Source organism: Dipodomys merriami, unplaced genomic scaffold, assembly GCF_024711535.1.
Source record: "Dipodomys merriami isolate MVZ:Mamm:240054 unplaced genomic scaffold, mDipMer1.0.p SCAF_11, whole genome shotgun sequence".
Lineage (NCBI taxonomy): Eukaryota > Metazoa > Chordata > Mammalia > Rodentia > Heteromyidae > Dipodomys > Dipodomys merriami.
This window is the reverse complement of record NW_027202382.1, coordinates 22640731-22655143: the sequence shown is the minus strand read 5'-3', so window position 1 is coordinate 22655143 and position 14413 is coordinate 22640731. Positions and strand designations below refer to the sequence as shown.

At 36.2% G+C, this 14413-nt stretch overlaps 1 protein-coding gene across 1 annotated transcript; it reads right to left on the bottom strand.

The window, feature by feature from the left end:
* Positions 1–10844: 10844 nt before the first annotated feature.
* On the bottom strand, positions 10845–11807 carry LOC138817221 (olfactory receptor 13C8-like). The gene has a single exon (XM_070007637.1). It carries the CDS (start codon positions 11805–11807, stop codon positions 10845–10847), a length of 963 nt encoding a protein of 320 aa, XP_069863738.1.
* Between the last annotated feature and the right edge of the window lie 2606 nt (positions 11808–14413).

Here is a 14413-nt window from a genome sequence, read left to right as displayed (position 1 = left end):
GTGAAAAAAGTCAGATCATTTTATAATCACAGTGTGGAAATAGTTTAGTGAAATCAAAACAAGTAGATAATAAATTCTTGGTATTTTAAATTCATCACACCAAGCTCCCAAAGTCCACAGTCTTTCTCTTTGATGTAGTGAATGATGAAAATAGACTTCCATGGCACATTGAAGAATTATTTTTAATAGAGAGATTTTCAACTAGAAGATTCCATACAACTATAACCCCTCTGTACAGTATCTTTACAATAAAAAGTATATTAAAAAATTTACAATCCTTAACAGAAAGAACAGTGATGGAGGAATATCAATACCAAATTTCAAACTCTGCTACAAAGCCATAGTAATCAAGACAGCTTGGTACTGGCACAAGAAGAGACCTCAGGACCAATGGAATAGAAATGAAAACCCAGAAATGAACCTACAGACCTACAGCCACCTAATCTTTGATAAGGGAGCTAAAAAATAGAATGGAAGAAAGACAGCCTCTTCAGTAAATGGTGCTGGCGAAATTGGTTAATCACTTGTAGAAAACTAAAGCTAGATCCTTATATATTACCCTGCACCAAAATCAACTCCAAATGGATCAAAGACCTCGGAGTCAAAGCAGACACCCTGAAAACATTACAGGATGGAATAGGAGAAACCCTAGGTCTCCTTGGCTCAGGCCGAAATTTTCTGAATAGAGACCCAGAAACACAACAAATCAAAGAAAGGTTGGACAAATGGGATTGCATGAAATTGCAGAGCTTCTGCATGGCAAAGGACATAGCTAGCAAGATCAATAGAAAGCCTACAAATTGGGAGAAGATTTTCACTAGCCATACAATGGACAAGGGTCTCATATCTAAAATATACCTGGATCTCAAAAAATTAAATCCTCCAACAACAAATCCTCAAGGAAAAAACTGCCCAACAAATAAGTGGGCTACAGACTTAAAGAGAAACTTCTCTGAAGAGGAAATAAGAATGGCCAATAGACACACGAAGAAGTGCTCAACCTCCCTAGCCATAAAAGAAATGCAAATCAAAACAACATTGAGATACCACTTCACCCCAGTTAGAATGGCTATAATAGCAACAGATGCTGGAGGGGATGTGGACAGAAGGGAACCCTACTGTGTTGTTGGTGGGATTGTAAACATGTTCAACCACTTTGGAAAGTAGTATGGAGGTTCCTCAAAAGACTTCACATAGAGCTCCCCTATGACCCAGCAATCCCACTTTTGGGCATTTACCCAAATGATGACAAACAAGACCATACTAAAGCTACCAGCACAACTATGTTTATTGTAGCATTCTTTACCAATAGCTAAGCTATGGAACCAACCCAGATGCCCCTCAGTAGATGAATGGATCAAGAAAATGTGGTATATATGCACAATGGAATTCTATGCCTCCATCAGAAAGAATGACATTGCCCCATTTGTTAGGAAATGGAAAGACTTGGAAAAAATTATATTAAATGAAGTAAGCCAGGCCCAAAGAAACATAGGTCCCATGGTTCCCCTTATTTGCAATAACTAGTATATGTCTGAGATAAGCAGAAATGGTCAGATAAGATGATATTAAGTGAAATGAACCCCAAGATAAGGACACAAGTGGTTATTTCTTTCTTGCTATTGCTTCTAATGTATCTATAAGGTACCACGTGATTTTTTTGTTGCTTTGTATGTCCCTTCCCCACAGTATAACCCCTGTTTTCACTGTATTTGATGTTCGTATAATTTGGGGGAGGGGAAGGGAAAAAACCAAATTGTTTAAATGGGATACAATTTGAGCCATTGCGACAATGAGATGTACAAAATGCTATGTTGAAAAATGAACTTTACAATTTAGGTGGGAGGGAGGGGGGAGTTGGTTGTGGAGATGGGAGGATAAGGATGGTAGGAGATAAACAAAGAAGGAGGCAACAATGCTTGATAAGAAATGTACTCAATATCTTGCCCATGTAATTGTAACCCCTCTGTACAGTATTTTCATTTTATGTCCCTCCCCCACAGTATAACCCCTGCTTTCACTGTATTTGATGTCAGTATAATTTGTGGAGGGGAAGGGGAAAAACAAATCGTTTAAATAGGGATACAGATGGACCCATTGCAACAATGAGATGTACAAGTCGCTATGTTGAAAACGAACTTTACAACTTTGGTGCGGGGTGGAGGGGAGGATTGGGTGTGGGGTCGGGGGGGGGGGGGTGGGGGGAGGATGTGGGGAAACAAAGGAGGAGGCTACAATGCTTGATAAGAAATGTACTCATTCTCTTGCCCATGTAATTGTAACCCCTCTGTACAGTATTTTCACAATAAAAATAAAATAAAATAATTAAAAAAAAAAGAAATGTACTCATTGTATATTTTGGGCTGGGAAGGTGGCTAAGTGGTAGAGCGCTTGCCTGGCATGCTTGAGGCTCTGGGTTCTGATTCCTCAGCACCACATAAGCAGGAAAAAAAAAAGCTGAAAGTGGCAATGTAGCTCAAGTGGTAGAGCACTAGCCTTGAGCTGAAGAGCTGAGGGACAGCGCCCATGCTGAGTTTAGGCCCCACGACCAGACCTGCCCCACCTCCCTCAAAAAAAGAAAAAAAGAAATGTACTCATTACTTCCCTCATGTAATTGTAACCCCTCTGTACAGTATTTTCCCAGTAAAAATCTTATTAAAATATTTCTTTCCTTCCTTCCTTCCTTCCTTCCTTCTTTCCTTCCTTCCTTCCTTCCTTCCTTCCTTCCTTCCTTCCTTCCTTCCTTCCTTCCTTCCTTCCTTCCTTCCTTCCTTCCTTCCTTCCCTTCTTCAAAGATTCTCTCACTTTCTGTATATTGTCTCTTTACTAAGTTGATTCCACTGTTGTAATAAAGGTTTTCAGTATGATGTAATTGCTTTAATAATGTTTGCTTTTATTTCTAGAGCCACTGGTGTCCAATTCTTAATATCTTAGCCTGTGCCAATACCTTGAAGGGTTTTCCCCTGGTAGTTTCAAAATTTCAGGCATTACATTAATGTCTTTGGTAATTGAGTTGATGTCTGCACACAGTAAGAGACTGGGATCTAGTTTAATCTTTTTGTGGGTGGATATCCAGTTTTCCAAGCACAATTTGTGGTAGAGGTTCTTTCTCTGTTGTATGTTTGGCTACTTTGTTGAGAATCAGATACCTTCAAATGCATGGGTTTATACCTACATCCACTATTCTGTAACACTGCCCTACATATCTCTATGTTTATTCCACTGCCATTCCGTTTTTGTAATAGTGTCTCTGTAGAATAATTTGTGATTGGATTTTATGATGCCTCTAGCATTGCTGCTTCTTTTATTTAACTTTTTTTGATTGAAATTCTTTTTGGCTATTTGGAGTCTTTTGTGCTTCTAAATAGAGTTTAGAATCATGTGTTTCTAATATTGTGGTGAATGTTACTGAAATGTTGATGGAACTTGCACTTAGTGTTTTAATCATTTTGAGATGATTAATTCTCCCTATCCATGAACATGGTAAGTCTTTCCATCTTCCATTGTCTTCATCAATCTCTCTTTTTGTGTTTTATCATTTTCATCTTAGAGTCAGGTTTATTTGAAGGTACTTGTTTGGGTAGCCTTTATCAGTTGGTTTTCTGCTTTCTTTCTACATATTAGCCTTCTGTATAAAAGTTAGCCATATTTTGTTATTGATTTTTTATTCTGCTTCTTTGCTGAATTTGTTGATCAGTTATTATAGCCTTTCAGTGGGATGTTTATATCCACTTATTTCTATCTCTTGCCTTTTGAATCTGACTAAAATTTTAAGCACTGTATTTATTGAGTAGAGAGGGCACTTTTTTTTAAACGAAATATCTTCAGTTTTTCTCTATTCAGTATAGATAGCCTTTATTGGGTTGAAGTATGATTGTTCTACACTTAATTGATTCAGAGATTTTATCATACAAGGACACTGAATTTTGTGAAATGCCTTTTCTATACATGGTTTTGTCCTTAATTCTGTTGTGTACAGGATCACAATTGTTGATTTGTGTATGTGGGACTATGTTATAACCTTAGAAGAAAATGTACATGATCATGGTAGAGGATCATTTAATGTCTTGTTGGGTATAATTTATAAATATTTTGTTGAGGAGTTTTGGGTCTATGTTCAAGACAGATTTGTCTATAGTTTTCCTTATTTGTCATGCCTTTATCAAGCTTTGATATCAGACTAATACTTGCTTTGTAGAATAGTGAAGTATTGGTATTAAATTTTGAAAAGTCTGGTAAAATTTTTTTTTAAGTCTGGTAAAATTAAGTTGTGAATCTATCCATTTAGTCCCATGCTTTTATTTGTTGAGACACTTTGTTTCAGCTATAATCTTGTTAGTTATTGTTGATCTCCTAAGGGTTCAAATCAAGCAAACAGTAAAGGTTATTTAGTTGAGACCTCTTTGTTTTAAAGGTAGGCACTCTTAACTATGGCCTTTCTTTTTAGAACTGTTTTCACTATATTTCACAGGTTGTTGGATGTCATGTTCCATTTTTATTTTTACGGAAATTTTTCTCTAATTAATTCAATGATCTATCATTAGTTCAAAACTGCTTTTTGAAAAACTCTGTGTGTTTATGTAGTTTCTATAGCTCATCTTGCTATTGCTTTCTAGTTTTGTTATTAATTTTATGGCCAAAAGGAAAGTTATTTCAACCTTTTATATTCATGAAGACCTGCTTATTATGTAAAAGTTATTTTTCTGCATTTTTCCCTCTTTTTTATTGTGAGAATACCGTACAGAGGGGTTGCAATTACATGAGCAAGGTAATGAGTGCATTTCTTATCAAGCATTGCTGCCTCTTCCTTTGTTTCCCCTTCCCATCCCTTCCCATCTTCTCCCCCCCACCCCGCCCGGCCTTGCCCTGTAAAAGTTATTTTCTATTTTTGAAAAACTTCTATGTGTTGATGTAAAGGAAGTGTATTCTGCCACTGTTATGTTAAATATTCTGAAAATATCTATTAAGCTCATTGAATAGGGTGTAATTTAACTCATGTTTCATTGTTGATTGTTGGTCTGCATGATCTAATCCAATCAGCCAATCTGTCTTTTGATTTGATAATTAATTTTAAGAGAAATAATGAGAAATTTCCTTATAAGGAAAGTATTTTTAATATATTATTTTTCTTATATTTCCTGACTCTTTGCTATTCAAATTTCTATTGGAGAAGTAATAAGTTCACTCAGTCGCTGCTCTCTATTTCAGATAGTGTACATTTATTTTTATGTCTGTTGTTTGGCTGTGGGGGACGTATATTGGACAGTATAAACCACTGAACTGTGGATACTGGGTCCAGGGAACATTGTCTTCTTACAGCCATCCTGGTGCCTTGTGAGAGGAGAAAGCTTTTCACTAAGCTCAGAAAAGCCTAAAGGTGAGATAGACTGTACTTTGCATTGCAGATGTCATGTTGCTTAGCCCCATGAAAGCTGTGCTATGGAGAATGCTCCTCCTTGATTTAATGATCTCATTTGCTCACCACTGAATATTTCCCCATATGGTTTTCTTGGCTTGCCCTTGAGTATTACCCTATGATATCTGCTTCTGCTTCTGTTAAGGCTTGGTATCAACCCCAAACGTGGTTTTTGTCTTTAAAATCTTTAGGCAAGTTACATTCTGGGCTGTAGGTCTTTGAGACAGGAGTCCACCTGCAGTCACGTGGCTTTGTAATAAAGACTCCCAATTCAACCTCTCAAATGTGGTTGGTTTCTTGCAATCGAATTCCCATATAACCCCATTTTAATCAAATGTATATGAGCTAAAATAACTGTGCTGCCCTTTTTCTGAGCTCTGTAAAATTGGATAAAGTCTCTAGCTTCTTTTGCTTATATATTTGAGATTACACAGGTTCATTTAGTCTGGCTCTAGTTCATTTCTTTTTTTTTTTTTTGGGGGGGTCCAGTCATGGACCTGAACTCTGGGCCTGGGCGCTGTCCCTCAGCTCTTCAGCTCAAGGCTAGTGCTCTACCACTTGAGCCATAGTGCCACTTCCGGCTTTTTTTTCTTTTTGCTTATGTGGGGCTGAGGAATCGAACCCAGGGCCTCAGGCATGCAAGGCAAGCGCTCTACCACTGAGCCACCTTCCCAGCCCCTCAAGTTCATTTCTTATTACATATAAGTTTATGTAGAGACTGGGAAATTAAACATTTGGTTCTTTCTTGGATCATAATTAGTTACAATTAGACAGACACAAAATCATATTCTTGGGCAAAAAATATCAACATTAAAGAGGAATTGATCACAATAAACCTGGTTCAAGGAACATCCAGAAAGTATTCATGGAAGAAGTGGTTTATGTTTATTCATATTAATAGAAACTTGTGTGTAATATGAATTACATTCGCATTTAGATAGAACAATAAGTTTTGTCTTATATAATTTGAATCAATATAACCATGCAAGTGATTTGATATTGCAGCTATTAATTTTTTCCAATATTGATGTCATGGTTATAGTCAGACAGTTACATTATAGCTCCACACATTTGAGACAGAAAATTAATATTTTTCTGATTCAGTTACAGAGTTCTAGTTGAACACTGGAGAAAAGGAGAGATAAAGCACATATTTTACAAGATGTTTCTAGGTAATAGCATCAGTCAGAGGAATACAATGCTTATTCTTTCTGCTAGTGGGAGGGGAAAATAGGCAAAGTAAATTCTCTTGAAGAGGCAGATGTGAAATTGGAAAAGAATATTGAACTTGAGTTTAGAGTAATCAAATTTGAAATGCAGACAGTATACATATGTATTTTAGACCACATCTTTGATGGCCTAAGATATAATAGAAAAACCTATCGCCCAAAATGATGAAAGCCTCATAATCAAAATAATAAATGTATTAGGCTAATGCATATAAAAACTTATTTGTAATTTGAGAAAGAATATTCACAATACAAGAAAGTGTAATAGGAAGTAATTTTTGTATCTCTAGCCCAAAGAAGTTTTTCTTTACTTGTGCTGAGACTGATCTTCCTTCACAGCTCTATGAACTAAAAGAAATATTCTTAATTTTTTGTAGTAATTGCCAGGATAAACTGAGGAACTATAACTAAGCATGAGGTAGCAAGCAATGTGCTGTAATTATTTTATTCAAATTTCCTACTTAACCTGTAATTTACTGCTCAGTAAAACTCATAGATGATATTACTGAAAATATTCTCTCGGGCTCAAAGTTTCTAATTCAATCTCAGAAAAAAGTATGAAATGTCTATAATTTCTTAGGGCCTCAATATTATGTTTGTCTACATTTGGGGTTCCAGAATTACCTTCCAGAGAACCAGCCAATAACACATGAAGGCAATTTAAATTCTTTTGAGGGTAAGCCAGGGAAAGTTCCTACCAGGAGGATTACTTGCAACAAATTAAAATTCAGGACATAAGCATTTCTGAATTGTGTGTTGATGGCGGGACATGGAAAACTGTCTTTTCAGGGAATTGGTGTCTACGTTTTAGAATTTTCCACTTGATGCGATCATATATTGTTTTTCTGGTAAGCTATAACTAAAGAGGAGAAATCAATCTCTTAGGATCCTCTTCAGATTCCCTCCAGAAAACTTGTGTAAGGAAAAGTGTTGTTAAAAAGTTAACAAGTTCACCTTAACAAGCTTGGTTTTAGACTAACAGGCACATGGGATCCCAGCTCTGTGTAACTTATTTGTACCATGATAACAGATAGAAGTAGGTCAGTAAACTTTTTAATGATGTCCTCTGAGATGTAGTTTCCTGCTCAGGTATAAATACTAGACTATGCTTTGTATTCCTGTGGGAGGAGCTTACTAGTCTCTGAGATAACAAGTAGAAAGAAAATGGTGCCTTCCTATGCTGGCCTCTTTTGAAGCATTATGGTTTCTATGAGTCAATATAACAAAGAACTGAAAACTTTTATGAACATTTTACTCAAGAGGGGAAGTATCTACTGGTCAATACCAAAGACAATAAATTTAAAAATGGAGCCCTGTGGTGGAGATGATAGGTGTATGAATATTAAAGTCTATTGAGTAGCGATCTAATCTCAGCTGAACTACTTACCACATTTGTCATCTAGGGTGGTCTAGATGAATTTTTGGGTTCTACATAATACATGTAGAGGATTAAATGTGTCTGCAGCATAATGTAGAGTGGTTCTCTTGTATGAAATACAGAAAACACTAATTAGTAATGTGGCTGCTTCACTTCTCATTAATCTGTAGTATGAAATATGAATGTTGTCCAGAGACCATCAAAAGAATTGACCTTTACTGTCTCAGGAAAGTAATTGTTCTTTTTATCATAGTTCAGAGTCCCACCAATATTATAACAACTCTGGATTTATTGTAAGTGTGACTAAACAAAGGAGTTTTGTTTAGTAAAGCTCTTCCCATTGGGGCCATGAGTAAGTCATTGTTCAGCACCCTCATTCTCCATGGTAACATCTATGATATCTTTGATTTCCTTTCCTAGAATATGGGTATTCTCTTTTTAGCCTTTATTTATTATGTATTATGTATTTAATGCACCTCGATCTGTCTCTTTACTTCAATATCTTCACCTCCCTTTCCCTTAATGTTGCTCAGTTCTGTGATATATATTATATATTATTTATTATATATATACATGTATATATATAATAAATTCTTGCCTGCATTCTTGCCTACCTCTCTCCCCTTAGCTCCACTCTTCCCTCTTACTAGTACCCATTCCTTGGTACTTATTTTGTTGGGTTTTAACTTAGTCTTTAGGAACTACACTATTTGTGTTCTCCATAGAGTCTATTATACTTCAGTCAATTCTTTTGTAACCACTTGTATAAGACACAGTGTGTTTACTTATACATTTATAGGCACATTCTAACCACTACAAATGAAGGAAACCATGCAACTTGTGTTTCCCTGAGTCTGGCTTACTTTGCTTGATATACTTTTTTCTAAGCCTTTCTTTCTACCCACTGGACTGCCTAATTGCCTCTCCTGTTAGTGGTTGTACTTCTTCCATTCATAAAAAGTGGGGTGGGGTTATTAAAGGTCGTTCCACATTTATCATACACTGAGAAGGCACTACATACAATATTTGCCTCAAGGACCCTGTTATTCTCAGAATCAAATTGAATTTCCATCATTAGAATTTAAATTTTCCTCTCCATGTACAGGCTGAGTGCCAGCAATCTAACATCCCCTCTCAGCTCAAAGATCTACCATTCCCTCAAGGAAACCCATGTATAAAGAACTCTCCATAGTCCAATTGCTTTGTGGCTCGAAGAACTAAGCACTCTTGCTCTAGCGTAAAAGAGATGTGCTGAAATGTGGGTGAAAAGATTGCATGTTTAATCCTCATGCTAAATGAGAAAACTGAGGTTCAGAAGTTTAATCACTCACATGAAATTTGGTAAGGTAGATGAGAACATCAGATTGAAATCCAAATTGTTTTAATACACAGTAGATCCTTAACTAGGAAGCTTTTCTGCCCCCATTAATAAATGAACAATTCTTAAAGTATCTTATAATGAAAGTACATGATCATAGGTTTATTTACTAATTTTCCTTTTGTTAAAGCCCTTGTTCCTATTTGCAATTATCCATTGTTTGTGATTCTAAGAATATGTATGAGTTTCTCAATAAGATTCTAGATTGACGTAACTTATTCATGGCTTCTGTCATAATTGGAGTATTAGTATAATATCCTATATTCATCTAATTATCCAATTAATATCTTTAATAAAATGCCAAGGTAAAATATGGCTGGGACTGCTAAATTTTCTTGCCATTTATTAATTATTGATTAATAATTAGCATCAATGATATAAAGTACAAAAGAACACATGCTGCAAAGAGAAAAAAAAGCTTGAGATTAAGATTGAAAAAAATCCTACAATGATTGATACAGTGAAACATCAAAGCACTTGAATCCTTTGCTGATCAATTAACTTGTGGTTTTAGCTGCAGGCAGTTCTCAGTAAATTTAAGTATACACTCTCAGATGATTTCTAGGCTCCATTCTAAAATGCTTTCTTTTCTCTACTAATCAAAGTTATTGCATCTTAGGTAGCCTTTCTTTCACATGCCTTAGATTACTATTCTGAGAAGTAACTGGATTTTTGTGCTGGCAGTGGGACTTAAATTCAGGACCTTTTCCTCTACCTTGGCTCTTTTGCTTAGGACTGGTATTCTACCATTTGAACCACACCTCCACTTTGGTGTTTTGCTATTTACTTGGAGATAAGAGTCTTTCAACTTTACTGAGGAGACTGGCATGAAACTATGGAGCTACCCAGCCTCCTGAGTAGCTAAGGATTATATATATATATATATATATATATATATATATATATATATATATATATATATATATAATTTCAAATATGGCAGAAAACATGTCTGATTTTATACATGAGGTGGCTCATGTATTTATGAAAAATATGTATTTTGTATGTGTTCTGTTGCAGCTTCTGGTATAATTCTATCAGAAGCTATAGGGCTATGAACAGATAACCTATCTTGGGAACTTACAGCATTGTGAACACAAACTACAAATAAATGAACATATGAAAATGAATGTAATCAACCAATATTCACTGTACACTAGTTATAGGACAAAGTACTTGTAAGAAGATCTTTAGCCTTTATTATTTTACTGAAGTTTCAGGGAATATTTTTTCTTGTTGAGTTTTCCTAAGAAATTTTCAACAGTTCACATGTCCCCTAACTACAGCTAGAACAAAAAAATGGATCACAAAAACAGCAACTCAAATATATTACACGATTTCATGTACCACATTGTGCATTTATAGTCACATAATAATTTTTTTCTTCCCAAATTTGGTGTTTCCCTCCACTTCAAATACTAGTATCCTAGTGGAACTCAGTATTTATGTTTCCTCGGAAAAGTTTTTACTACCCAGCATAACCTTAAGAGCCGCCTTTACATCCCTGTTGCGCAGACTGTAGATGAGTGGATTGAGCATGGGGGTAACGACTCCATAGAAGAGGGAGATGAAAACATCAATAATGTCTTGTTTCTCTGCACCAATACTGGTTTTAGACTTGGGCTTTGCATACATGAAGAAGATGGTTCCATAGAATATGATCACCACCGTCACATGGGCTGAGCAGGTAGAGAAGGCCTTACGCTTTCCTTCAGTAGAAGGGATCCTCAGGATAGTTGTAACAATGAAAATGTATGAGACTGCAATGATTAGTATTGGAATCACCAGAACAATCAGATTCGACCCTGCCATGCTGATCACATTGGTGGAAATGTCAGCACAGGCCAGTTTCAGCAGAGCCAGAATTTCACAGACAAAATGGTGAATGACGTTATTAGTACAAAATGGCAATTGCATCATGAGTGATGTCTGCACTAGCGAGTCCACAAGTCCAATGGCCCAAGAACCAGCTGCCATAGACATATAGACACCTTTTGTCATGATGACAGAGTACCTCAGTGGGTTGCAGATGGCCACATAGCGGTCGAGTGCCATCATACCTAGAAGCACACATTCTGTGGCCCCCATGGCAAAGGAGAGGAACATTTGCACCATGCACCCAGGGAAGGAGACTTTTTTCTTTACTGTCAGGAAGCTGTCAAGAATTAGTGGGACAGAGGAGCTTGTGTAACAAATGTCCAGGAAGGAAAGATTACAGAGGAAGAAGTACATGGGAGTGTGCAGGTGACAATCACAGATGATCACGGAGATGAGGACTCCATTGCCAAGCAGGATCACTAGGTACATCCACAAAACAAGCACAAAGAAAACTGTCTGTAGCTTTGGGTGAGCAGAAAGCCCCACTAGGACAAATTCTGTCAATGTGGAATTATGGATTCTTCCCATGTTATAGGTACATGTCTTTCAAGAGAACTCTGTGGGTGTTAGGACAGAACTCTATTATTATCACATCTACAAGAGATTCTTTCATTTATTTATTTTGCCAGTATTGCTGTTTGAACTCAGAGTGTTGAGTTTGCTTGTCTCTTTTTGCTCATAGCCAGTGCTCTACCATTCAAGCCATAATCTTCCACCTAGCTTTTTGCTGATAAACTGGTGATGGCGTCTCATGCTTTTTCTGCCTGGACTGGCTTGTAACCATGATCCTTCTGGTCTCAACTTTCTGGGTAGTTAGGATTAAAGGCATGAACTATTGATGCTCAGCTAAGAGTTACTTTTTAAAAAGAATTTTAATTCTTGTTCCTGTATCTGTGTATTTGGGTTTGACAATTTAACGTAGGCAGATTTCTTACTGGAACCTAGACCACTAGAGCAAGAATTCCAACCTAACTTTTCCAGAATTAAGAAAGAAGTACTTATTGGTACCAAAGAAGATCTCCATTTCTTGACTTCTCAGCTGCAAATTAGTGGCTAGCAGACTGGATTTAGCAGACAAATGTACTTTGCTAGGCATTAATGAGTTACAATAGTTTTTCTCTCATAATTTCTTATTATAATTAATTGTGGAATTAACTGTGAAAATTAATGGTTTTTACATTTAACATTTAACAAAGATGTATTGTCCTTTTATCATTTCACCCTCCTTCTATCTTCTCTTGCCTTCCCATTCTTTACAACCTCTTTTCATTCCCAAGTAATAGTTCCTTTTCAACTTCCAAATCTTATATTTCCCCACTGTATTTTAAATATGAATTACAGGAAAGAATTTTAAAGCAAGAGGATATGGTATAAGAATGTAATTTCAACTTGACTTAAATTACAATGTTTGAAAACATTAAACCTGTATCTCTCATAGAGCTCAGTTACAACTGATCCGAGGATTAAAAAAATTGTGTCTTTATTCAGCCACAAATAAAAAAGAAACAACAAAGCAAAACAAAACAAAAAAGTAAAGGTCAAGTGCCAGTGGCTCACTCCTGTAATCTGACCTACTCAGAAGGTTGAGGTCTGAGAATTGGTGGTTCAACAACAGACCAGGCAATGAAGTCTATGAGACTCTTATCTCCAATTAACCATCAAAAAGCCAGAAGTGGAGCTGTGGTCAATTGGTAGACCACTAACCTTGAGCCAAAAGCTAGGGGCCAGTATCCTAGCCCTGAGTTCAAGCCCCGGGACAGGCACCAAAACAAAACAAAACCATATAAGATTGATGCCCTGGAGGTCTTAAGAATCTAATGCTGCTTCCCTTTATCCTTTCTAAGAAAAGATTCTCTGGTTCCCTTATCCCCCAAATTTCTTTCTCTAATAGTCATAATTGTATTGCTCACTCGGTGGGAAAGTGAATCCTCATTTTGTCTTCAGATTTTCTGAGAAGACATAAGATACATTGAACATCCTAAGTTTCATAGCCAAATGAATTGCAAGAAAACTGTGCTGTGTTTCTTGTGAACATTGTGACATTAGGTGATTTTATGTGCTTGCTTAGCTTTGTCTGTTTAATTGTTATGATGTCCACTAAACTTAATTAAGAAACTTAAGAAATTAAAACAAATGTGATTCATCCTTGGTTCATGCTTAGTTGCAATTAGAAGAATAAGAGACCCAAATTCACACTCATGTACAAAACATATGTGGCATGATCATAGTAATTATGGTTCAAGGTACTCTCAGAAAGTATTAATGGCAGAAGCAGTTCATGCTTATTTATTATTAAATTACATAAAATTTAGATATAGGAATGTATATATTAAAATACAGGGATTATTTTTGTGTCTTGTATAATTTGAATCAAATAGTTATTTTGAATAAAACCATGTAGCTGATACTGTATCTCAGTGGCTAGAAATGTTTAACAAAACACTTTTGCCCTAGCTATGGTCAATCATATTGCATTTGCACACATTTGAGACAGAATTTTTTATAGCAGATTATAGGTCAATAATAGCTGGTTAAGTTACTTATTTACCTACTGAAGAACACAAGAGATAATGCCCCCGTTTTTCAATGTTGTTTCTACATAAGAGTACCAGACATTCTGTTCCTTCTGTTTCCTGGAATGGAAGACAAGACAAAATAAATGTTTTTATTCTTTCTGTTCTTTTTTTTTTAATTGTGAAAATACCATACAGAGGGGTTGCAATTACACGGGAAAGATAATGAGTACATTTCTTTTTTTTCCTATGTCAGAATTTTTTTAAAATTTTCTTATTATTGTGAAAATACCATACAGAGGGGTAACAATTACATGGGCAAGACAGTGAGTACATTTCTCATCAAGCATTGTTGCCTCCTCCTTTGTTTCCCCATATCATCCCTTCCCCTCTCTGCCCCCACCCCCACACCCCCCTACAACCCCTCCCCACCACCCCACTCCCCATCCCACCAAAGTTGTAAAGTTCATTTTTCGACATAATGTCTTGTACATCTCATTGTTGTAATGGATCCACCTGTAACCCGATTTAAACAGTTTGTTTTTCCCTTCCCCTCCACAAATTATATCAACATCAAATACAGTGAAAGCAGGGCTTACACCTGGGGGACATACATACAAA